At 41.9% G+C, this 27,062-nt stretch overlaps 1 protein-coding gene across 1 annotated transcript in view; it reads right to left on the bottom strand.

The window, feature by feature from the left end:
- Positions 1–26,659, bottom strand: part of RIMKLB (ribosomal modification protein rimK like family member B) — a 72,421-nt gene extending 45,762 nt beyond the window's left edge. The window contains exons 1-2 of the mRNA XM_070935294.1: positions 26,465–26,659; positions 4,953–5,183 (exon numbers count right to left, since the gene is read on the bottom strand). Of these exons, the coding sequence (XP_070791395.1) occupies positions 4,953–5,183; positions 26,465–26,639 (406 nt within the window). The 5' untranslated portion in view covers positions 26,640–26,659. The remainder of the gene's footprint in view (positions 1–4,952; positions 5,184–26,464) is intronic.
- Positions 26,660–27,062: the final 403 nt, after the last annotated feature.

Below are 27,062 nucleotides of genomic sequence, written 5' to 3'. Positions count from 1 at the left end.
GCCCAGGGAACGATATTGATGCAGGACACCATTTTCCCTAAGACCTGGGATAGGCGCAAATCGGAACCGTCTGGCTGGCCGAAATTTGAGAGACTGATGACTTGATGTCTTTGACACGATCCGGTGACAGGAAGACCTGGCCTTTGGCTGTATCTATCACCGCCCCCAGATGAAGAATCCTTGTCGTCGGAACCAGATGACTTTTCTTGTGATTTATGGTGAATCCGTGACTCTGAAAGACTCTTAGCACTGTCTCCATGTCGCTCGACGCTTGATGCGGAGAAGATGATAGGACAAGGATGTCGTCTAGGTAACACAGAAGACGAATTGGTAGAGCCCTCAGGGATGCGGCTACCACGGAGACAAGTTTCGTAAAGGTTCTGGGAGTGGAGGAGAGACCAAAGGGCATCGCACAGTATTGATAATGGTGAGAGTTGTATTAGAATCGCAGGTACTTGCGATGCGCCTGGTGGATCGGAACATGTAAATAGGCCTCCCTCAAATCCACCGACTGCAGAAGATCGTTCGGCTGGATACATGCCAGAATCGACGAAAGGGACTGCATCTTGAACCTGCGATACAGGATGTACTTGTTCAAGTGCTTCAGGTTCAAAACACCTCTATGCCCCCCTGAAGACTTGGGGACCAGGAACAAGATGGAATAGAACCCCTTCGTCCTTTGGGCCTCGGGCACTGGTTCTATGGCCTTGATGGTTAAGAGATGAGTAATCTCCGTCTCCATTAGTTGTCTTTGGTGTAAGACTGGAGATACTGGACAGGGACGAAATCGGCTGGGAGGGACCCCGACGAATTCGAGGCAAAGGCCGAAACGAACGGTGTGTCGGATCCACTCTTCGGCCGTTGAAATTTGCCACTGATGATGAAACAGCTGGAGACGACCACCAATGGCATCTGGATGTTGTGAGTCATTTGCCACGTTTGTTGGGACGGGGTCCGCCACCTCTGAAAGGACGCTTGGAAGATGGTTGTGAGGATTGTCGGTCCCGAAAGGACTGCCGATCCTGGAAACGGTCACCTCCGTGACCAAATGGTCGTTGAGTATAGGACCCACTGGAACCCGAATAGGTTCGAAATGTTTGTCGATTACTGTACGGCGTATACCTGCGTTCTGGTCTGCGAAAGGAAGAAGGAAGAACTTTACGTTTTTCTTTATCTTCCACCAAGAGAGGGTCTAAGGCAGCGCCAAACAAGGCCGGAGCTTTAAAGGTTGATGAAGCTAGCTTCCACTTTGACTTCGAATAGGCTTTCCAATTTCAGAGCCAAAACATACGTCTATTAGTAACTGTAGATGCCAGAGCGCGGGCTGCGAATTTTGCGGCGTTTAAAGATGCATCCGCCGAATATTCCGTAGCGGCGACTATCTTGTTAATATCCTGATGTAAGCGTTTGTCGGAGGTGGGAAGACGCTCCTGTAGCTGTTTGAGCCAAATCAACGTTGCTCTATTGAAAAAAGATGTCGCTGTTGCAGCTTTTATTGCCCAAGTAGCCGCCTGATGGGCCTTATGAAATCCCATTTCAGTCTTTCTTTCGTCGGCCTTCAAACTGTCCATAGCATCTGCCGACACTACTGAGGACGAAGAAAGGTTGGCCACGGGCGCGTCTACCGTTGGTAAGGCTAGGATATCGTCCAACTCTGCCGCCGCGCAATAAAGACGTTTGTCCAGGTTACTAGGAGCTGTTAAGGAACCTGGCTGGCCGAAGGCACTCTGGATAACATTTGCAAAAAGTGGTGGACAAGGAATAGCGTCCTTCTCCTGCTTAGCCACCTGAAACAAAGCATCGTGCGTGGACAAGGATTGGGCAGTTGTGTCAGAGGGAGGAGCAGTCAATAGTCCAAATTGAGTGGTCACTTTGGCTTTGTGCAAAAGCGATTTAAAAACCGAAGGACGAAACAGTCCAGTAAATGATGGTTTCCCCGGTGGCAGGCCTTCGTCCTCGGAGAATTCTGAGTCCTCCGGACAATCCTCCTCCTGGTCAGACGCCTCCGAGGAGGCATATTCGACCTGAGATAAGTCCTTTACTTTAGGCTGAGGAGGAAGTTGAGTCAGCGGCTTTGACGAGCTGGGAGCTGTTTGAAGAGCGCCCATGCCTTGTTGTAATCCAGCCGCCAAGATTTTGGCCAACGCGTCGGACAACATCGACTGCAAATCTATTTGGCCAGTGTGGTCCTCTGGTCTCAGTCCAGCAGCTGTCGGGGTAAAGGTAGCCGACGGATCTGGTCTGGAACGCTCCGGTTGAGCCACTTGATGAACCAAGAATACGTTAGATAAAGACATAGAAACCCCACGCACCGCTTCTAAATTGGAAGAAGGAGATGGGCGATGGTCAGTAGCCGTAAAAGTCTCCGAGCAAACCGAAGAAGCACTGGAATGGTCCTGGTAAACATCAGACCCTGCAGAGATCGTGGGACAGGTGTTCTGGTCCCTGGCCTTCTTTGCTTTATCGAACTGTTTTTCAAGCGCCTTGTGACGCTGTAACTCAGATCTATGCCGACTTCCAAGTTGTGCGGCCTGAGATGTTCTGGATGAAGTAATATGTTTGGTTTTGAAGCACTTCTTCCCCCCTTTGCGTTGGTTTGCCTTAGTAGTCGGAGCAGCATCCTGCTCCATGTCGGATGACAACTCCAAGTCCGCCATTATGATAACCAGCTGCAGGAGTGTCCCCAAGCAGCAAAGGTTAGATCAGCTAGCAATAAACAGTCGTATAAGGGACACCCGGGCCAGCAATCAGATATTCCCACTCGGTGGGGAAAGGTCTTCAAGCCCTGCGTCCAGCTAAACTCCAGGCCTTATAAGTCTGCACTTATATTAGAGCCAGAACAGTCTGTCCCCAATCCGCCGTTGCTAACTCACGTTCAAAATGGCGGCCGCGAAAACTCCGTCCTCCAAAATGGCGACCGCAGCGAAGGGAATCAGTTTACAGCCTCCCTGGTCGTTTACGAGCTGGGCGCCGACTGACAAAGGGCTGCTGTGGGCTTCGGCTCCGCGGACTTGCTTCTAAGGGCGCTAAGATTAACTTGAGGAAGGCGGTGTCGAAACGAAGGACGGCGGCGATCCAAAATGGCAGCCGGCAGCTCCGATCCCTGACGAGACACAATTAATGACTTGGGGATGCCTGGACCTCAGAGCCTGTCAGAAGCATGGACAGACGCTCCGGAGCCGCCCAAAACATCGGAGTTGAGGCGCTCGTGGTTATCCCAGCTCGCTAGGAACCCAACGAAGCACCGGCGGCTAACGGTCGTCGCGGATCCGCCCAGCCGGGTCGGAATCCGGATAGCTGCCTCGCTGATAGATCGAAAGGAAGGAACGAAACGGCCTGGAGCCCCAGGCACGTTATCGCTCCCCCAGCAGCCTCACCAATCCCATGATGCAGCTCCAATCACACAGAGAAGGGATGTAAAATAACAAACTAAAATAAAAAATTAATTAAGGAAGCAGCCAAGGACTTTGAATAAATTTTAAAAGAGCTATGTGAAACACAAGTTCCCTCAGTCACTGAGTGAGAAAGACTGACGGGAGTGACACAGAGGGGGCGTGGTCAGCCAAGGAAAATCTGCACTCAGTTCCCCAGCAACATGAGGAGAGCTTTTTTTTTTTTTTATTTGATTTATATGCCGCCCTTCTCCGAAGACTCAGGGCGGCTTACAATGTGCTCAGCAATAGTCTTCATCCTTTTGTATATTTATACAAAGTCAGCTTATTGCCCCCACAACTGGGTCCTCAATTTACCTACCTTAGAAAGGATGGAAGACTGAGTCAACCTTGAGCCTTGGCGAGATTCGAACCCTGCAGTAATTGCAGGCAGCTGGTCTTAATAACCAGCTTAATAACAGGGTGCCTTAAACCCCTGTACTACCAAGGCTCAATGGATTGGAGAAGCAGCGTGCTGGAAAACCAGAAACTTTTCTTTTGAGCTTAATGGCAAATGATTTGGAACTTTGATATTATATATGTTAAAGGCAACAAGACTATGCATAAAAATGGAAGGACATTTCAATTCTCACAATGGACAAATGGATGCAAAAGTTGTTGGAGTTAAAAAAGATGGTTAAATTGATTGTTTTGAAGAAATACAAGAACATAAGTACTTTTGTTTCTACTTGGAAACTGCTTCTGGACTTTGTACTTGAGATAGAAAAATATGAAACTTTGATTTTGTCTTTTACTGATTAGATAGATCTGTTGTTATAGAAACGACTAGTATTATGTAAAAGTAAAAAGTTGAGGTTCAATGTTACTTCTTATTCTACTGCATCAAAGGGAATCGGAAATCAATGCCTTTTCTTTCTTTTTTCCTTCTCTACACTTTTCTCTTCCCTTTTTCCTCCCCTACTTTTCCTATTGTTTGCTTTTGTATTTTTGTATTTTATATTATAAACCATTAAAAAGGCAAAGATGAGAATTCTATAAAAGGTGATGACTGGAAAACCAAGTTGGATTATAGGCACCACTGGCTGCTAAACCCTTGTTAGTTCCAGAAGAAACTAGGATCAAGACAAGAAATAGAAGCAGTTGAAATCAGAAAATCACCAAAGAAGAAAGTAGGAATGGAGAAGGGACAAAAAGAGACATATCTTCCTCATGTGATGGCTATCATGAAGCTAGAGAAAACTACATCTTACCAGCCCATGAGAGATTGCTAGCCAATATAAATGAACACTTTGGAGGTCTTCTAATCCAACCCTATGTATATTTAATGTTATTCCTTGGATTTAAATGGCGAGGGGATGTATGTATACACACACACAAACACATGACAAACTCTCAGTTGCAGGAAGCTGCTTGTGCTAAAACTAAATTACAAGAAGGGACCTATTGAACTATATGTTGGATCATTTCCTGTCAACACAAACGCTCTGATGATGCACTTAATATTAGTTTCAGTTAATATTTCACAAATGCATAATAATTGTGGAATTTTTCTTGGCTTACCATAAGAAAAGGTGTCTGGAAGAGGCACACCGTGACCAGCCAATTCTTGGAATGTCCAGAACTTGTTGACACAATTAAGTATGGCTTGTGGACGGTTCATTAGCCGGCAGCCCATCTTCTCTAGATGACGAAGGACTGTAATATCACTATCACTTTGCACCCATGGTGTTGGTACACGAACCACCACTACTTGCGGGTAAGCAGTAATGAGTTCCCCACTGACCCGAAGACCTGCAGAAAAGAGTAACAAAAACATGCAAATTTGATTAAAAATAGTTAATAAAGAAAAAAGCACTATATTTAATCTAACAGAATGGTATATCCAGTCCCTTTAACTTTTGGAAAATGACACATAGCTGTTACATTATATCATGCCCCATTGCATTAGGTTTTACATGATTTTCACACAAACACCAAAGTCCTGGTGGTCTGCATAAATAACACTATAAATTACGTACTATGTATACTACAGTATAAATCAGCGGTCCCAATCTTTCTAGCACCAGGGATAGTTTTCGGAAGAAACAGTCTATCACAGACCAGGGGTGGGGGTATGGTTTTGCACGCAACCTAGATCCCTTGCATGCAGTTGAAGCTTCACTTGCTCATCTGCCATTTGCACGACCCAGTTCCTAACAGACCATGGACCAATACTGGTACCAGGGATTGGGGACCCTACAGTATTTATTGCACTTATTCTTGAAAAACCATAACTTAGAACTGCTCTGTTTTCTTCCAAGCTCAGGGCAACACTTTCAAGTACAGTGTGTTCTTTTCTGAGTTTAGTATCTTTGAAATGGCAATTTTCAATTTCAAACATTTTGAACTTGGAACTATCTGCATAATGATATTTGGGGAATTTTCTGTTGCTCAGTAGTAAATACTCTGTTTTCCCCAAAATAAGATATCCCCTGATAATAAGCCCAATCAGGCTTTTGAGCGCATGGCAATAAGGCCAAGTGTTTATTTCAGGGTTAAAAAATATATAAGACAGGGTCTTATTTTCAGGGAAACATGGTACCTAGCTCCATTGTATCTGAACATGAGCTCCTGACTTTTTATTACTTCTTTTCCTTTTTAAGAAATTGTATTTTGTTGAATTGTGTTGTGCAGTCCTTGGTGTTCTCTAAACTTTACTGTTTGCTTTCATTACCCAACCATGTAACATCTTCAGTACTCAACTGAATTTTATTGTATTCTTTAATTGCTGTATTATGATTAAGGAGGTCACACTCACCAGGCCTTTTTTTTTTGCCTTTTTTAAGTTTGAATACTAGTTTAATATTTTTATACATTCCCCTTAATATATAAACAATTAAATCTGTGAAGATTATGTGTCAATAGCCTTTCCAATTTCACTGCTTATTTTTGTTTTTACAAAGCTCTACGTGAGGTCAAGAAAGAACATTTTTTTGTCTTGCACAAAATTTAGTTTAAAACTTCCTATTCACTAGCCTTCTTATAAAAAGGAAAGGGTGAAGAAAAGGGAGAATTGTAGCTTTCATTCTTCTTTCATGTACTTCCATGGATTAATATGTTCAGGGTATGTGAAATAAAATAGGAAATCCTATTTCTGATAGTGGTACAAACTTTTTTTTTTTTTAAAAAAAACAAGGTAAATAGGAAATCTTCAAATTTGAGAAGAATTTGAGTTATTTCCACTCAGAAACTTGGCAATTACCTCTATGTAATTGCTTAACAATTAAGGTAGTAGGCTTTAGGTACTTGCTGGATCATTTTGAAGCTGCTGATGTTAAAGAAGAGTCAAGCCATTTTGATTTAGTCAGTATAAGCAAATGGTTCCCCTCTGAACTCACATTAGTTTTTCCCCTGACCTAGAGGGGGGGGGGAAACTGGAGGGGATAAACATGTTCTACATGTTCATGGACAGAGCCCCAGGAATACCATCTCCAAGGGGATGTGTGATATTCCATATTCCATATTCCTTCAAGAATTGAAAAAGAAGAAAACTATTTGCCCTTCCTAAAAAATTCTCTAGTTCAGTGGTTCTCAACCTGTGGTTTGCAGATGCCTGAAGGGCCATGATGTCTTCAAAGGGAATCCGCAAAGGCTTGAAGAAATGGTATGGTTTAAATCTTGAGTTAAGTTTTGGGGGTCTGTGGCCATCATCCATGGCAAAAGGCATTTAAGGGAGGACAGTGAAGAAAAGATTGAGAACCACTGATCTAGTCTGAAGAATAGAGAACATTGCTCCATTAGATCTCATAGGAGGACATGATCTAGGTTTTCACTGATTACAGAATATCATGTAGTGGGACACAAGAAACATGTTTTGACATACTCTCTTCCTATTGGAACATGACACCACTCAAGTTTATATTGGCTCTGACCTTGCCAAAGTCTTGGTTATTGTCCAGACAAGGGTTCAGAAAGTTAGTGAAGCCTGCATAGTGATGGATTGGCCTGCATCGGTGATGGATTACCCTTGGCTGCCAATTTTTGTTTTTATTCTATGCTGGAATAACAAAGCATGTTATTCTATATTATTTCTGCATAAAATAAAAACAAAATTTGGCAGACAAGGATAATCCGTCACCCAAAGTAACAAACAAGAACATCTTCTTCTATGATGGGGGCCTTGATAAGGCAAAGGGGCTTGTGTGGGTAAATGAAATTGTGGGTTATGTCATCAGACATGTCCAGAAGAGTCTCCCAAGGAAAATAGGCCATGATAGATTCCCCAGACTAACAGTGATCACATTTGCCAACCCGCATTGGACCAGGGTGGAAGATTATGGTTTATTCCTCCCACATGCCAGTACAACCTCAAAAATGGCCCTCATTCCCGGGAGGCCCTAGGGCAGGGGTGTCAAACTCACATCGTCACAGCAGCATCATGTGATGTATCGTGACTTTTTTCCCCTTTACTAACCGGGCATGAGCGTGGCCAGTGCATGATGCATCCAGCCTGCAGGCCGCAAGTTTGACAGCCCTGCCCTAGGGCAACTACACATGGCAGCGGGAAGATCTTCCCAAAGACAGAGGGTGCTAAAAATCATCAGGTTAAATCAAGCTCCCTTTGGACTTGAAAGAGGAAATGCCAGATATCTTAGTGGAGGAAGTATTAAGTGGCATAAAATCAATAAAAAATGGCAAAGCTTCAGGAAATGACTATTACAGTTGAAATGCTGAAAGCTGGTGGTCAGTTTACACAAGATACAAATATAGCAAAACTATATTCGAGATGCCTCAGAGAAGAAAAAATACCCAACGCATGGAAACATGCTAAAGCAATTTTTAGAGAAAGGGCCCAAGTTGATTTAAAGAACTATTACCCATTATTTTTCAGTCATCTACAAGGTTTTCACCAAGATAATAGCAAAAAGACTATTGAGAACATTAAATGATGTACAGACAAAGGAGCAGGCATGGTTCAGGAGTGGCTACAGCACAATGGATCATATATGATCGGCAAGCTAAGCATAATTTTCCAGAACAATCTCACCCTATGCCTGAAAAGTTTTCGATCAGTGTGTGCTACCTATTCTTAACATATGCCAGTGAAACATGGACATTAACCTCACAATTGATATTAAAGCTAAAAGTGGTGCAAAGAGCCATGGAAAGATACATTCTCGGCATTACTAGATAAGATAAAAAATCTGCACATGGATTACAGAACAAACAAAAGTATATAATATCATCAAGAGAGTAAAAGAATTGAAATGGAAATGGGAGGGTCACATAGCAAAAACTGATGTCAGGTGCACTAAGACAGTCATAGATTGGATCCCACTTGATAAAAGTATCCACAAAAAGGACCTAAAACAAGATGGAGCAATGACATCAGCAAGTATTGCAGGCCCAATTGGCAAAAGAAAGCTCAGGACCGTATTACTTGGAAACATGCAGAAGAAGCCTTCATCCTGCAGTGGATTAGACAATTGCTAATATCATGAATGATGAACATAGAATATAGAGTTGGAGGGGACCTTGGAGGTCTTCTAGCAGGAGATGCTATACCAGTGTTGGCGAACCTTTTCAGCACCGAGTGCCAAAAAGCGAACGTGTGTGCCAGAAACTGGAAGAGCTGCCCAGTGCACATTCGCACGCCGAGCAGCTGCTCTTCCGGTTTCCAGAGTGCGTGAAGACCAACTGGCCAGCGCGCCAGAACCTGGAAGAGCAACGGGCGATGGCTTGCATGCCCGGAGAGATGGCTCTGTGTACCACTTCTGGCACACATGCCATCATGGCCCTATACCATTCTGGACAAATGGCTGTCCAACCTCTTCTTGAAAAGGAGGAACACTCACAACTCCAGGATTAATTCTTCTCACTGTTAGGAAATTTCTCTTTAATTCTAGTTTGGATCTTTCTTTGATAATCTTCTGTTATTTCTTGTCCCCCTTCCCTCAGGTGCTTTGAAGAATAGGCTGACCCCCCTCTTCTCTGTAACAGGTTATTCTCTGTGCTGGTTATTACCTACAAAGCCCTTCATGGCCTAGGCCCGGGATATTTGTCAGACCCCCTGCAGCCAGCGACAATTCCCAATCGCCTGGTGCGTTCCCACAGACAGGGCCTCCTCAGGGTGCCGTCGGCCAGACAGTGTTGGCTGGCGACCCCCAGGGGGAGAGCTTTCTCTGTGGGCGCACCCACCCTCTGGAACCAACTTCCTTTGGAGCTCCGGATGGCCCCTTCGCTCGTTCCGCCGCGATTTGAAGACCTGGTTGTTCCGCAGCCTGGACTGATGAGGGGTTTCTTAATGAATTTTAAATTGTTTTAAATTGGAATTTTAATTTTATATTGTCTTTTAATGAGGAACTGTGCATCTTTACCGTTGTGAGCCGCCCTGAGTCCTTGGAAATAGGGAGATAGGGCAGCATATAAATTGCAATATAAAATAAATAAATAAACAGCTCTTCAAATATTGGAATTTTATACCACTATAAAATGGTATTCTCACTTCACATGATTTTAATACTTTCTTTATATTGATGCAATGTAAGGCTGTACTGACTTTTTGGCAGCTGCAGTACACTGCTGGCTCATACTTAAATGGCAGTCCACTAGACACCAAATCTCTCTGTGACTACTGTTGAGCCGGATACGTATCTGTCATATGTTTTTTTCCTGCCTAAATGTAAGTCCTTACTTTTCTCACTACTGAATTGCATTTTGCTGGATAGGGCTCAGTGCTCAAGTCTGTCAAGATTCTTCTGACGCTTACATCTATCTTCTAAAGGGTTGGCTATTCTCCCCCCCCCCCCAAATCTTGGTATCATCTGCAAATTTGATGAGTTCCTCTTCTATCCCATTATCTAGATCATTTATGAAGATTTGAAGAGTACTGGGTTAAACCAGAAGTTTGAGGTATACTTCTGTCCATGTAGATCTGGCCCCATTGAGTGCAGATGGTTAGCCAGATGCAAGCTCATCTGGTGGTGATGATGTTTATCCCACATTTTTCTAAATATTTTGTAGATTATTATTTATACTGTTGTTTTAAAAATTCTGTTTTCTGCCTAGTGTCATCTTGGTGAGTTTTATAAATTTGAAGAAATTAAATTAGGCATTTTTCTCCTGTTTTCTGTAAAAGTAAAAATTCATATTCCTTTGAAAAATAAAAGAAGATTAACAATCTCTCTTTTTAAATGTATATTTTGTGAGATAGTCAATATATTGCAGCAGTCCTGTTGCTAACAGGGCAATTCTGGGAAGCTCTTTCCTTGGTATCCTAACAACTGAACATGTCTTAGCAAAGGAGGTGATAAGATTCAAGCACTTTAGCAAGAAGCCTAATTCCTAATTTCTCCAGTTCTCAACATATCCAATATACATTTCAAAGTTCACCCTATAGTAAAGATAAAAGGCTATAATTATACACAGTTTATACCGTAATTCTTTCTGCTCTGCCTATCTAGACATTTTTCCATATCGATGCTTAAAAAACACAAAAACCAAACCAATTCATTCATTGTCCTTTTAATCCTGATTTTTCAAAATGTTACAGAAAGAACATTACTGTAAAAGGCAGATTTTGCTACAAGTTCACTTCATTAGCTGCAAAGCAAGCATTACTGCATTGCTGCTGAGTTGTGCTTAGCTGTTTATTGCAGAGTTGCACTAATTTCAAGGAAAGTTTAACTTAAAGCCACACCAAACCAAACAAGAATCTTTATACTGTAGCTAAACTAGAAGGCTATTATCCTATACATACTAAAGGAGATTCTAATTTGGCATGCAAATAATTTGATACTGTCAATGTGGCTAGTTATCTACCATATGTACAAATGCAAACACAGCACTGCAAGTATGGCCATTACCGTATTTTTCAGAGTATAAAACGCTCCGGACTATAAGACACACCTACCTTTTTTGGGAAGGAAAACAAGAAAAAAAAATCTCCCTCTGCCTCCCAGCAATTTGCCTCCTTGCAGTAAACAGCAACAGCCTGTTTCAGTTTCATCACAGCCTGATTAGCACAAGAAAAAAAAATCTGCCCTGCCTCCCAGCAATTTGCCTCCTTGCAGCAAACAGACCGTTTCAATTTCAGCTTCAGCACAGCCTGATTAGCACATGCAACGGGTTGTCGGTTGGATCGGCCTCCCGAAGATCAGCTGTTTCAGGCTGCAGGGATTGCCATTGCCTATTGCCGCCTCCGTGCGCCCCATTTTCTGGGGCGCCAGCAGGTGGGCGGGGCTACATTTGGTGTATAAGACGCACCCAAATTTTCACCCTTTTATGGGGGAAAAAGTGTGTCTTATACTCCGAAAAATACGGTATGTAGATAAGGACCTTGTGAGGGTAGAAAGGAAGATTTTGCACCACAGCCACACTCCCAGTAGAAAAAATAATTTTCTACTGGGAGAACTGGAAGAGGCTCTCCTCTTCAGCATTTTATTTTTAGAATTATGACTGAAATGCTTTTTAAGACGTTTTAACATTATGCTAGCTGAACTACTATGAACAATTGGTTTCCAAAAACCAAAAGTACACATATAGACTGGGTGAAACCAGGCTTAATACAGTAACTGTGAGAGGGATCTTGGAGTCTCAGTGGACAACCAATTAAATATGAGCCAACAGTGTGCAGCATAAATATTAAGAAGTATTCTATATCTAACCATCATCTGTTGCCCTTTTTAGTATTTCAACTCTTATTGACTTTTGGACAACTCTGCCCTGCTCCTCCCTTAGGATTTTCTAAAATATCAACAAATTCATTAGGATAGTTAAAGTTCAATTAGACTTTAATGTCATTATATATTTTAAAGAGCTAGTATAATTTGAAATTGGGATAGTTGTTAAACATAGGAGTAAGCCATATTACTGTATTATCTTAAATAGCTGGCATAGTTATTTTTAATTGAATCTACACGATGCTGTATGTGGAGACTGTTACAATCTCCACTTTTTATTTTCTCCAATTTTATGTTTGTCTAAACTTTTTTTTTATTTTCCCAAGTAAAACTGGGGATGAGGAATCTTGTTGTTTTACACCAAAGCACCATTCTTATTAAGAATAATTGGTACAATTCACCCAGGAACATTCTGAGGTTGGGAACCAAGTGTAAAAAAAAATATATGTAGGTAAAATCATTATTTTCCTTTTCTACAATTCTATTTTTAGAATTTGTGATGCTATAATGTACATGAGGGACTATGCTTACAAAGACTATTATTTCTAATTTACTTAGTGAAGTATAAACAAAAACAAAAAAAGTAGATGTATACTTGCACAATGAGGATTTTCAAGACTCCATACTATCACTCTTGCTTTTGGACTTCTGTATGATGATACTGAATGTTCTGTACAGCTGTGATAATTCTTGAAAAAATTATCCTGGTCATAGTGATTCATGCACTGACAAGCTATTTATTGGTTATTACAATGCACAAATATATTTATTTATTTTATTAGTTCGATTTATATGCCACCCTTCTCCGGAGACTCAGGGCGGCTTACAATGCATTAAGCAATAGCCTTCATACTTTTTGTATATACCTGCTTAGTAGGGCTTCCCCCCCCCGAGCGGTGTTCTATTTTATACAAAGTCAGCTTATTGCCCCCACAAAACTGGGTCCTCATTTTACCTACCTCGAAAAGATGGAAGGCTGAGTCAACCTTGAGCCTGGTGAGAACTGAACTCGCAGTAATTGCAGGCAGCTGGCAGCAAGTGCTACTTTAACAGCAGTTTTAGTCCGCTGCGCCACCAAGGCTTCTTAATATCTTTTAAGAAAGCTCTGATCATTCTTCTAGTGAAGAATGGCACCTCAAAAAAGTTCAATTTTGAAAGATACCGTATTTTTCGGAGTATAAGACGCACCTTTTTCCCCCCTAAAAGAGGGTGAAAATTTAGGTGCGTCTTATTCACCAAATGTACCCTGCCCACCCACTGCCCCCCACCCTTTGGCCTGTGCCTCGCAGCAGTTACCTCCTTGCAAGCAAACAGCAAGAAAAAAACAGCTCCTTTCAGCTTCAGCATAGGCTAATTAGCACAAGTTGATTGGATTGACCTCCCGACTCACAGCTGATTTGCTCTCAGCTGTTTTGCGCAGGACTCTGCTGCTTGCTGCAAGGAGGTAAATTGCTGGAGCAGATTTTTTTTTTCCTTGTGCTAATCAAGCTATGCTGAAAACGAAACTGAAAGTAAAGCAGGCTGTTTGCTGTAACAAGGCAAAATTAGGCAGAGGCAGAGGGAGATTTCATTTTCTTCTTTTTCCTCACCAAAATAGGTAGGTGCAAAGAATAGGAAATTTAGGGCAAAAGAGGAGAGTTCAAGATTTTAAAACACAAAAGAAAAAAAGGAGAAAGAAAAAGGCAAAAATAAAAATGGGAAGGGAGAAAAAGAAATGAAAAAGAAAGATGTTATACATATTTAGAATAGTAGTAAGAAATAAATGGGAAATCATGATTGTAAAAATGAAATGAATAATAATTGGAATATTTGTCTTTGTATTTTTGAAATCTAGACAATGATAAGTTTTTATTTTTTAATTTTTTTTTAGAAATATGATAAGTATAAACTGTAACAATTGAAATATCTTTAATGGTATATGGTGGTGAAAGTAAAAAGGATTAAGTTGTAGCTTGGATAACAGCTAGAACATTTTTAAATTTAATTAGGGAAATTGTAACGATTGAAATATTTTAAATTATATATTGTGATGAAAGTAGAAATGATTAAGTTGTTATTTGGAGGATTATATGGGCAAAACTATTTGGGCTATTGGGAGAGTTTAAAATGTGAAAATGAGTAACATAAAGGGAAAGCTCTATTTAACTAGGGAATTGTAATAATTGAGATACTATTAATTGTATATTGTGTTGAAAGCAGAAATGGTTAAGTTGTGGTTTGGAGGAATATATGGGGAAAATTATTTGGTTTATTATTATTGGTAAATATGATTAATTGATTTGTAAGAAATTGGATTGCATGGAAATAATTGGAATATTCATGTTCATATTAATTAATATACAAAAAAGAGTGTTATATAACTATTTGATTTGTATTAAAATGTTGAATTTGTATTAAACAATTGTAATATTACATAATTAACCAATGTGAAGATGGATATAAAAATAGATGACAATGGGAAGGGGTATAATATAAAATAGAAGGGAAAAATTGAATTTGATTAAGATTAGAGATGAGGATGAAGGGTAATATTGTTTTTTTAAAAAAATAGATGAGGAATAAATATAGCAAAAAGGAAATATAGAAATTGTAAATTTAATTAAAATGACTAAACACTGTTTAAATTTGTGAACCGGCCAAATACTCTGTTCAAAGAAAATACATTGTATGTTTGTATGTGTGTTTGTCTAAAAAATAAAAATAACTTTTTGTAAAAAACAAAACAAAACAAAACAAAAAAGGTAGGTGCGTCTTATACTCCGAAAAATATAGTATTTCCTTTTTGCTCTAATTAAAAAAGGTACAAATTTTTAAAACATAAATGAGACTGAAATAAAAACAAATCACTCTTTCAATATTGATTTTCGCATACTTGAAATCAGCTGATAATGGCAATATCCCAAATATGGAACATACACCTTGTTAAAAAAATAATTCATTTGGCAACAATGACAAGAGGGGCAGATAACTAAAGCAGAATACCAGTAAACAACCCAAATCTGCAAAAAGGGAGTTAGGAAAGCTAAGGTCCAGAATGAACTAAGACTTGCAACAAATGCCAAAAATAACCAAAAAAAAAAAATTCTTTCAATATGTTATGTTGTTCCTTACATTAGAAAGTCAAGGAAATGATAGGTCCACTAATGGAAGCAGATGGCAAGAAAATGATAGGCAGCAGGAAGATAGCAGATCAGTTTGCCTTTGGATTATGGATTTCCTGTCTGGCCACTCTCAGAGAGTCAGATTAGATAATCATATCTCTTCAGCCCTTATTCTTAACACTGGTACACCACAGGGTTGTATGTTGAGTCCCTTACTCTATACTCTTTATGTGCATGACTGCATTCCCACTCACGCTAGTAATACTAGTACTAAATTTGCAGATGATATAACAGTGGTGGGGATGAGTCTGCCTATCGAGATGAGGGGGACCGGTTGCTTTCGTGGTGTGGAGACAATAAATTGGTCCTTAACACCAATAAGACCAAGGAGCTTATAGTGGACTATAGAAGGAATAGGTCAGACAACCAGCCCTTGCTTATCAATGGAGACCTGGGGCACTCACATTGCAGCACTGGTCAAAAGGACCCAGCAGAGATTATACTACCTGAGACTTCTCAGGAAACAACAACTGAATAAAAAACTGCTGGTGACCTCCTACCGCTAAACCAGAGAGTTGCACAGTGGCAGATAGGACAGCACTCCAGAGGGTCAACGTCATTGCCCAGAGGATCATTGGTTGTCCTCTCCCCTCTTTGGAAGAGCTTTATAGCTCCCACTGCCTTAAGAAAGTTCAAAACATTCTTAAAGATCCATCTCATCCTGGGCACCCTTTTTTTGAACTATTACCATCTGGCAGACGGCACAGGATAATAAAAACAAGGACAAATAGGCTGAAAAACAGCTTCTATCCCAGGGCAGTAACTATATTGAATTGTACTGTATAGTGCAATATTAATGCAATATTGGATTTTCAATTCAATTGTATAGAATGTGAAGGATGTGTTTGTATTTTATTTTTATAGTTACAATGTACACTGAAGATGGCATTTAATTTTGTTGTATGAAGTGCAATGACAATAAAGTAAATTAAAAAAAAACCAATTCCTTCTTTGCATCTGTCTTTATGCAAAAGAAGAAATAGCCCAATGTATTAAAAGCAAGCACCGAGAGACAGAATTGTAAGTCAAAATAGGCAAAGAATTGGTAAGAGATTATCTATCTACTTTAGGTAAGTACAGATACAGATGGTTTATATCTCAGTGTTCCAAGGGAGCTGGCAACTGTGATCTTGGAACCATGGAATGCAACATTTCAAAGCTCCCGTAGCATAGGAGAACTACCAGAAGACTGGAAAAGAGTTTATGGAGTGCCAATCTATTAAAAGGGGAAAATGGGTCCAGGAAATTACAGGCTAATCAGCTTGATATCAATATCTGGGAAAATCTGGAAAAGATAATCAAGCAGTGGATTTGTGAGTACATAATTGTTTAATTGTTTAAGCATCTCCTGGTCTCTGAAAGACTGGCACATGTATGATCAAGCTCCTTAAAAGAAACTTTATTTTAAGGCCACCTTAGAATCATAGTCTCTAAAATGAAAATAGGAAGAAAAGTTAACACATTAAAAACAGTTAAAAATAGAGCTTCCTATAAGAAAATAACTAAACAAAAGCACTGTCTCAAACCATATAAATGTGTGCATAAAGAGTCTTGGAGGCGCAGTGGTTAGAGTGCAGTACTGCAGGCTACTTCTGCTGACTGCTGGGTACCTGCAATTTGGCAGTTCAAATCCCAACAGGCTCAAGGTTGCCTCAGCCTTTCATCCTTCCAAGGTTGGTAAAATGAGGGTCCAAATTGTTGGGGGCAATATGCTGACTCTATAAGACTCTAAGCCCGCTTAGAGAGGGCTGTAAACCACTGTAAAGTGGTCTGTAAGTCTAAGTGCTATTGCTATAAAGAGGAAGAGGAAGAGAATCAAATGCTATTTCCTGTCTAGAAGTGCACTAGCATGCCATCAAAATATGAAGATACATAAACATAATTAACTGATGGAAAAAAATCATCTTAATATAAAGACATTACCATGGGATATTCCACAAGAAATGAACAAAAAGACATTTGTTTTAACAGCTATAATTTTACTATCCCCATTTGCTTACAAATGGCAACTGAAAGCCACATTTCTAGTCCAAATACCTGGGAAGCAAGCATATCGCTAGCAGTATATCTTAGCTTTGTGCCTGAGTAGGTATGATAGAAAATTTTTAGAAATCTCACTATTTTGACATCTTTTTTTTTTTTTTTAATTTGATTTATATGCCGCCCTTCTCCGGAGACTCAGGGCGGCTTACAGTGCGTTAAGCAATAGCCTTCATACTTTTGTATTTTTATACAAAGTCAGCTTATTGCCCCCACAAACTGGGTCCTCATTTAACCTACCTTAGAAAGGATGGAAGGCTGAGTCAACCTTGAGCCTTGGAGAGATTCGAACCAGCAGTAAATTGCAGGCAGCTGTGTTAATAACAGGGTGCTTTAAACCACTGTAGTACCAAGGCTTCCTATTTTCAGTAAGAATCCAGAGTGGGACTAGCTGATAGAGAATGAAAAACTTTTCTTTTGGCAAGATTTTAGAGTCAGAAGCATACTTGAGACATAGAGAACATGTATAGACACAGAGAACATGAACAAGTCTGCTTATACTATTCTGCATGCCCCCCCCCCCCCCGGATATTTTGTCTTTAGTTTAAAGAAGCAATTGACACAGTTGATAATTAATAGACACAGTTCCCTCAAACTGTTTAACCAATAAATGTTTCATGGGATTAGATCAGATTAACAGAGTTGGAAGGGACCTTGTCAGTCATCTAGTTCAACCCCTCGCCAAAGTAGGAGACCCTACACCATTTCTGACAAATGACAGTCCAATCTCTTCTTGAAAACCTCCAGTGCTGAAACTCCCACAATTTCCAAATGCAAGCTGTTCCATCGGTTGATTGTTCTCACTGTCAGAAAATTTCTCCTTATTTCTAGGTTGAATCTCTTCTTGGATCAGTTTCCATCAATTATTCCTTATCTGGCCTTCAGGTGCCTTGAAAAGTAGCTTGACTCCTTTTTCTCTGTGGCAGCCCCTCAAATATTGAAACACTGCTGTCATGTCTCCCCTGGTCCTTCTCTTCTCTTCACTAGACTAGCTATGCCCAGTTCCTGTAACCATTCTTCATGTTTTAGTCTCCAGTCCCCTAATCATCCTGGTTGCTCTTCTCTGCACTTTTTCTAGAGTCCCAACATCTTTTTTATAGTGCGGTGACCAAAACTGGATGCAGTATTCTAGGTGTGGTCTTACTAAGGCTTTATAGAGTGGTATTAGTACATTACCTGACCTTGATTGTATCCGTTAATGCAGTTTAGGTTTGCATTGGCTTTTTTGGCAACTGCTGCACACTGCTGGCTCATATTTAGCTGGTTGTCCAGTAAGACTCCAAGATCTCTCTCAGAGTTACTGCTATTAGTCTGATTTCACCCAGTCTATATGTGTACTTTTGGTTTTTCTTGCCCAAGTGTAAGACTTTACTTTTCTCTACATTGAATTTTATTTTGTTAGATAGGGCCCAGTGTTCAAGTCTGTCAAGATCCATCTGGATCATGAGCCTATCTTCTAGGGTGTTAGCTATTCCTGCCAGTTTAGTATCATCTGCAAATTTGGTAAGTTCCCCTTCTATTCCCTCATATAAGTTGTTTATGAAGATATTGAAGAGTGCTGGACCTAAAATAGATTAACAGAGTGTAACTTTGGTAATGTGGAGGAAAAGACCTAATGAATCCATTTTCAGAATTCTTTCTAAACTTTTTTTTAAAAATTTGGAACCACTGAACAAAATCTTTCAGGGATTCTAGAGCACGGCAGAATTACTAGAGGACTGGAAAAGAGCTGATATGATTCCAATCTTCAAAACAGGAAAAAAGTGGAACCAGGAAACTATAAACCAATCAGTTTGACTTTAATACCTGGGAAAATCCTGGAAAAGATGATAAAACGGCACATTTGCAAGCATCTAGAAATAAACAGAGATTTCTAAAACCAACGTGAGTTTGTTAGAAATAGATCATGCTAGACAAACCTCATTGCCTTTTTTCATAGTGACTAAATTAGTGGATCAAGAAAATGATGTGGATATACAGGTAGTCTTTATTTATTTATTATTTTATTATTATTAATTTTATTTCTATATCGCCCTTCTCCCGAAGGACTCAGGCCGGTGTACAGCCTAATTAAAAACACAAAGACAGACAAAATTTAAAAATAATTAAAATTTTTAAATAATAGGCCCAATTTATAAAACCCCAAATTTAAAATCCCATTTAAAACCAATTAAAATCTTTACATTGATAGCCCAGCCTGGCGGAACAACATGGTTTTGAGGGCACAGCGAAACACACGGAGATCAGAGATTTTATGAATTTCTTCAATTTACGACCACAATTGAGGCCAAAATTTCTGTTGCTAAGTAAGACATTTAGTTTTGCCCCATTTTATGACATTTCTTGCCACAGTTGTTAAGTGAATCACTGCCATTATTAAGTTAGTAACACGGTTATTAAGTGAATCTGGTTTCCCCATTATTTATTTATTTATTATATTTATTTATTATATTTCTATACCGCCTTTCTCCCATAGGACTCAAGGCGGTGTACAGTCAAGAAAAATATAGATACACAAACATCATAAAATTGACTTTTCAATAAAATTCCCCATTGACTTTGCTGGTCAGAAGGTTGCACAAGGTGATCGCATGATACCGAGACACTGCACTATTTATGACCACGTCATAAATATAAGTCAGTTGCCAAGTACCTGAGTTTTTAATCACACGATCATGGGGATGCTGCAATGGTCATAAGTGTGAAAATTGCTCACAAGTCACTTTTTTCAGTGCTGTTGTAATTTTGAACGGTCACTAAATGAACTGTTGTAAGTCAAGGACCACCTGTATTATACTTAGACTACAGTTAAGGCATTTAATAAAATAGACTTCTATCTTATGAAGCCTACTTCTTCATAAGATAGAACAATATTGGACAGACAGTACCACTACTAGATGGATTTACAATTAGCTGACTAACTGCAGTCAATGTGTAGCCCTTAACAGAACTACATGTACATGGAGGGATGCATGCAGTGGGATACCTCAAAGTTCTGTGCTCTTCAACTTCTTCATAAAAGATCTAGATAAAAGGGGAACTCATCAAATTTGCAGATGACACCAAGTTGTGGGGAATTGCTAACACTTTGGAAGATTGACTCAAGGTTCAGAAGGATCTTGACAAACTTCAGCATTGGGCCCTATCCAACAAGATGTAGTTCAATGATGAGAAAAGTAAGATCCTGCACTTAGGCAAGAAAAACCAAATGCACAGGTATAGAATAGGCAATACCTGGCTCAACAGTAGTAACTGAGAGGTGTTCTAGTGGACCACCATTTAAATACTGAGTCAGAAGAGTGTTGCAGCTGCCAAAGAAAGCCAATACAGCCCTAGGTTGCATCAACAGAGGAACAGCATCAAAATCAGAAGAAGTTATAGTATCACTTTATACTGCACTAGTGAGGCCACACTTGGAATACTGCATTCAATTGGTTGCCATGATACAAAAAAGACCCTGAGACCCTAAAAAAAGAGTAGAAGAAGAGCAACAAAGATGATAAGCGGTCTAGGGGCTAAACCATACTATGAATGTTTAAAGGAAGTATGTATGTGGAACCAATCAAAGAGAAGGATTAGGGGTGACATTATAGCGGTCTCTCATTGCTCTGAGGGACAGTCAGAGAAGAGGAGGTCGACTTTTTCTCCAAAGCACCAGAGGGCAGGACAAGAAGCAATGGGTAAAAAACTCATTAAAGAGAGATCCAATCTGGAACTAAAGAAAAATTACCTGACAATGAGAAAATTAATCAATGGAACAGCTTGCTTCAGGACATCACTGGAGATTTTCAAGGAAAGATTGGACACGATACCTGTTTTGCAGTTAATTAAAAGGATCTCACAAAGAAGAGGGGGTTGACTTATTGTTCAATTCTTCAGAAGCCCCTGTCTATGCAGGACTTCCAGAAGCTTCCAAATTTCTGTGTGACTTCTGGAGACTTCCGAAGTCAAGTGGGACTTTCTGAAGCTTCTGAAGAAAAGAACCTGTTTGCACATGATTTCATACGATCCATGAGTTCAGAAGCCTCTGAAGCCCTGCATGAACAGGATCTGTTCTTTGGAAGCCTCTGAAAGCCCTGTATGAGTTCAGAAGCCTCCGAAAGCTCAAGAAAAGAGCCTATTTATGTGGGGCTTCCAGAGGCTTCCAAAGTCAAATTGGGCCTTCAGAAGTTTCCAAAGAATGGGCCCTGTTTATGCAGGGCTTATGGGGGTTTCCAAAAATCATATATGGCTTTTGGAGGTTTCCAAAGTCATGAATGAAGAGGCTCTGAGAGCTGCCTCAGATAGATCATTGCAGCCACTTAACAGCAGGAGAAAAAACACATGAAGGTGGGCAGAACAAAGCAAAACCTCAGGAGTACTGGGCAGTGAGGGCAATTGTGCCATTCACCAAAGCAAGCATATTTTGGAGAATACAGTGAAGTGGCATTTGAGTGGCAGTAGCAGGGCTAGGGCTGATATAGAGGGCTGCCTAGTGCTGCTGTTCAGGACAGCCTAGATCTGGAAGAGATGGGCAGGTGGAGAATTAGAGCACCCCTGAAGTCTGAAGTACCTGAAATTTTATTATGTGACCATGACACTGCAACAACAGCTGTAACTTCAGGCAAGGACATTCATTCATTCATTCATTCAGCACTGTTTTAATTTCAAACAGTTGAAAATAACTATTAAAAAACTACATGTATTATTTCTAATGAAGACTGAAGTACACCATTAATACTGTTCTATAATTTTTGCTGCTTGAATATTTCTGAAATTTATTTTCTTTTATTGTGGGCATACATTATATATTTATAATAATAATAATAATAATAATAATTTTATTTCTATACCGCCCTTCTCCCGAAGGACTCAGGGCGGTGTACAGCCTATTTAAAAACACAAAAAACACGACAACAATTAAAATTTAAAATCATTAAATAATTAGGCTCCAATTAAAATCCCAGAAATTTAAAATACCCCAATTTAAAACATTATGTTAATAGCCCTGCCTGGCGGAACAACAGGGTCTTCAGAGCGCAGCGAAACACCCGGAGGTCGGAAATCTTTCGTATTTCGGGGGGCAATTCATTCCACAGGGCTGGAGCTCCCACAGAGAAGGCCCTCCCCCTGGGTGTCGCCAGCCGACATAACTTGGCTGATGGCACCCGGAGGAGACCCTCTCTGTGGGAGCGAACTGGTCGGTGGGAGGCTATTGGTGGCAGAAGTCGGTCTCGAAGGTACCCGGGTCCTATGCCATGGAGCGCTTTAAAGGTGGTAACCAACACCTTGAATCGCACCCGGAAGACCACTGGGAGCCAGTGCAGCTCGCGCAGGAGGGGTGTCACATGGGCACAACGGGTTGCACCCATAACCACCCGCGCGGCCGCATTCTGGACCAGTTGGAGCCTCCGAGTGCTCTTCAAGGGGAGCCCCATGTAGAGAGCATTACAATAGTCCAACCGGGAGGTGACAAGGGCGTGAGTGACCGTGCGCAAGGCGTCCCGATCCAGAAAGGGCTGCAACTGGCGAATCAGGCGAACCTGATAAAAGGCCCCCCTGGCCACGGCCGTCATATGCTCTTCTAAAGACAGCCGTGCGTCCAGGAGGACACCCAGATTGCGAGCCCTCTCTGTGGGGGGCAAAGATTCACCCCCAATAGTCAGCGATGGCACCTGCTGACCATATCGGGGCGCCGGAAGCCACAGCCACTCGGTCTTGGAGGGGTTGAGTCTGAGCCTGTTCCTCCCCATCCAGGCCCGCACGGCCTCCAGGCAGCGGGACATCACATCAAGGGCATCGTTGGGGTGGTCTGCGGTGGAGATGTACAGCTGAGTATCGTCAGCGTACAGATGACACTTCACCCCGAAACCACGGATGATCTCACCCAGCGGCTTCACATAAATGTTGAACAGGAGAGGCGAGAGGACCGACCCTTGTGGCACTCCCCATGCGAGATGCCTCGAGGTCGACCTCTGTCCCCCTGCCAACACAAACTGCGAGCGGTCGGAGAGGAAGGAGGAGAACCACCGCAAAACGGTGCCCCCTATTCCTAACCCCCTCAACCGCTGCAGCATGATACCATGGTCGATGGTATCAAAAGCCGCCGAGAGGTCTAATAGGACTAGGACAGAGGAGCAGCCCCTGTCCCGAGCCCTCCAGAGATCATCCACCAACGCGACCAATGCCGTTTCAGTGCTGTACCCCTGCCTGAAGCCCGACTGGTACGGGTCTAGATAGATAGCTTCATCCAGGTGCCGGGGAAGTTGTCGTGCCACCACGCTCTCAACAACCTTCGCCACAAAACGAAGGTTGGAGACTGGACGATAGTTGGCTAATTCAGCCGGGTCCAGGGAAGGCTTCTTGAGGAGGGGCCTCACTACCGCCTCTTTCAAGGCGGCAGGAAAGGCACCCTCACTCAGAGAAGCACTTATAATCCCCTGGAGCCAGCCTCGTGTAACCTCCCGGGAGGCCAGCACCAACCAGGAGGGACACGGGTCCAATAAACACGTGGCGGCACTAATCTTACCCAGAACCCTGTCCACATCCTCGGGAGTCACAGGATCAAACTCCTCCCAGGTAACATTCTCAAGACCTGCCCTCGTCTCCTCCCGTGGACTCATCCAGTCGGAGTCCAAGCCATCCCGAATCCGAGCGACTTTATCGTGCAGGAATTGCACAAAATCCTCAGCGCGACCCTGCAAGGGATCTTCCCGCACTCCCCCCCGGAGGAGGGAGTGGGTCACCCTAAACAAGGCGGCTGGGCGGTTCTCTGCAGATGCGATAAGAGCGGAAAAGTGGTTAGACTTTGCCGCTTTTATCGCCACTAGGTAGGTCTTGATATAAGACCTCACCTGTGTCCGGTCGGAATCGGATTGGCTAGTCCTCCAAATGCTCTCTAGGCGTCTTTTCCGACGCTTCATCTCTCTCAGCTCCTCAGAAAACCAAGGAGCCAGTTGAGATCGGCATCGGGTCAGAGGCCGCAAAGGCACGACGCGGTCCAAAGCTCCAGCGGCCGCCCTTTCCCAGGCGGCCACCAGCTCTTCAGTCGAGTCGTGTGTTAGGGTCTCAGGACACGGCCCAAGCTCCGTCAGGAACCTTTCGGGTTCCATCAGGCGCCTGGGACGGAACCATCTAGTTGGCTCCGTCTCCCTGCGGCGGGGGGCGGCGGTAGGAAAGTCTAGTTGGAGGAGCGAATGATCTGTCCATGACAAGGGTTTAATATCTAGGTCCCCTCTACCAAGATCATTCAACCACTGACCAGAGACAAAAATCAGGTCCAGAGTGTGTCCCCCTATGTGAGTGGGGCCTTGAACTAACTGGGTCAGGTCCATGGCCGTCATGGAAGCCATGAACTCCCGAGCCACCTCTGACGCCTCACCCGCGGATGGAAGGTTGAAATCCCCCATGACAATAAGTCTGGGGGTATCAACCGCCACCCCGGCAATGACGTCGAGTAGCTCGGGCAGGGTCGCTGCCACGTGGCAGGGAGCCAGGTACATAGTCAGCAAACCCATCTGCACCCCACGGCCCCACTTTACACAGAGGGACTCACATCCGGCTATCTGAGGAACAGTGGTCTCCCTCGGACAAAGACTTTCCCTAATAATCACCGCCACTCCCCCACCCCTCCCCTGGGCCCTTGGCTGATGAAATGCACGGAAACCTGGCGGGCACATCTCAACGAGGGGGACCCCCCCTCCTGGCCCAACCAGGTCTCCATGATACCTGCCAGGTCCGCACCCCCCTCCGAAATAAGGTCACAAATGAGGGGGGCTTTATTAACCACCGACCTGGCATTACACAACATCAGCCGCGGACCCAGGGCCTGAGACTCTACACAACCCAGGACACGAGTCACGCATCGGGGGCCGGAGTGCGCAATCGCTCGTAAACAGCGTATGCGCACCCCCGACACTTGATATGGCCCCCTGCGTCCGTCATACCTGCCCCTCCCACTCATTATTTCAATTTCACAGCCCTTCCTGTCATCCCCCTGCTTCCCGGTTGAATTTCCTTTCGCGACCCTCCTGCTGCAACTAATCGACCCATCATCCCGCTCGGTTGCTATCTGGACCCCCCCAGGTCCGCTTTTACAACCCCCCCCTCCCTCCCGGGTCCCCTTAAAATTTTTTTAAAAAATTTTCCTAAAAAACCCCTCAACCCCCTCTTCGCTACATGCCATCTCTCGGGGTTCCAAAGCCCGTCATCAAGATAGGCCCTCGATAATGTGGAGGGCCAGGCCTGCGAGAGGGGGGAGTCTCGCAGCGCAAGAAGGTCGGCTTTTTGGAGCATCAACCGAACCAGAGATGGGAAAAAGGCCAGTCCGGGGGTCTATCATAGTCCAAAGGGGTGACTGAACATACAGATCACAAAAATGTCCATTTGTCCATTATTATTTATAATAATTTTAAACTATTTTATTCTTAACGTGAGTGTTTTATTTGTATTATGTTCTTGTGAAATCTGTCAACCAGCTGATTATAATGGATACAAATTGCATAAATGAAATAAATCATAATTAATAACTTTTTAATGGGTATTAATATATGTACACTTATAATATTACCTCTCTGCAAATTTCTCGTGGGACATTGACTCAGAAATCAATTCACTTTCTTCAGAATTTGAACATTTTGAAGACGACATAGCTTTCATTTGAAAAAAAAAAACTAAAATTCAAAAATAATCATTTCATTTCATTGAGCTACTCCCAGCCAATCTAACCAATACTGAGAATTCTGGGAATTAGTCCAAAAATCAGATGAGCTCAGAGTAGGGAAAGACTGTAGTATGAAGCTTTTCACTGCAGTTGAAATATACTGATGGTACAGCACAATAGAAATATGCCATGTAATATGGAACAATGTTCAGTGCCAGAACAGAGTTGGTGACACATTTATATTACATAGCACTTTAGGTTGATACCCCACCCCCTTGGGGTGGTTATAATCTTCCTTGGGTTCTGCTATGATGCGGGTACCATTTTAATTATTAATCTGCTTTATTTTCCAAAAAAACAAGAGACAATGCCAGGCTGACCAAATACAATAATTTCTGAGATTTCTATACTCGGACCAGCACTGATGTTGTCTAGTCTGGGTAATGAAACGTCTGCAAGAAAACAAGCAAGCTCAGAGAGCACCAAGGACCCCTCATTTCAACCCTGAGCTACAAACATTCTCCTCCATACTCTAGTCATCAAGTCATATCTTCTATATAGTATTCTTACCCAGATTTCCTTGTTCAATGGTCAAGACCACTTCATCCATCAGCAAAGCTCGGAAGTCTAGATCCTCTTCACAACATTTGGCTTTAAGTGCCCTTAGAATTTCCTGCTGAGGATAATCTTCTCGGATACGTCGATCTGTTAAAAACCAGAGCCTGGGAATAACAGAGCTACACATCTTGAAGTAGTTCTGCAGACTTTAGGTATCCTTTGAAAGCAATATCTAAAAAATATAAGTAAGAAACTTAGCTCACACTTACATATAAACCATTCCAAATGACACTTCATTTTCTTGTAAAATTTGGTAAAAGCTAATGCTCCACCTATTTCTTGCTCAAATTGGAGCTGAGAAGAGGGGACAAAGAAAAAATAGTTTTAAATTTAGTTTTAATTAAAATGTTGGAAACCATTTAATATTTAAGTATTTTTATTTTTTGGTACTGTTTTATTGAAATCAGGATAACAGGATTGAAGAAAATTTAAGAAATAAGGAACAAGAAAAGTATCTGAATCTTACAGGAAAATTATTGAGATTCAAAAATGATATCTCTGCCCATCCAAAAGAATTCCTTTTGGAGGGGAAGTAATACAAATCTGTGGG

This window comes from Pituophis catenifer, unplaced genomic scaffold, assembly GCF_029215685.1.
Source record: "Pituophis catenifer annectens isolate HBS135680 unplaced genomic scaffold, rPitCat1.0.hap2 SCAF_2, whole genome shotgun sequence".
In the NCBI taxonomy this organism is placed as follows: Eukaryota; Metazoa; Chordata; class Lepidosauria; order Squamata; family Colubridae; genus Pituophis; species Pituophis catenifer.
Note: the sequence above shows the minus strand (reverse complement) of the source record. Positions and strands in the feature narration are given on the sequence as shown.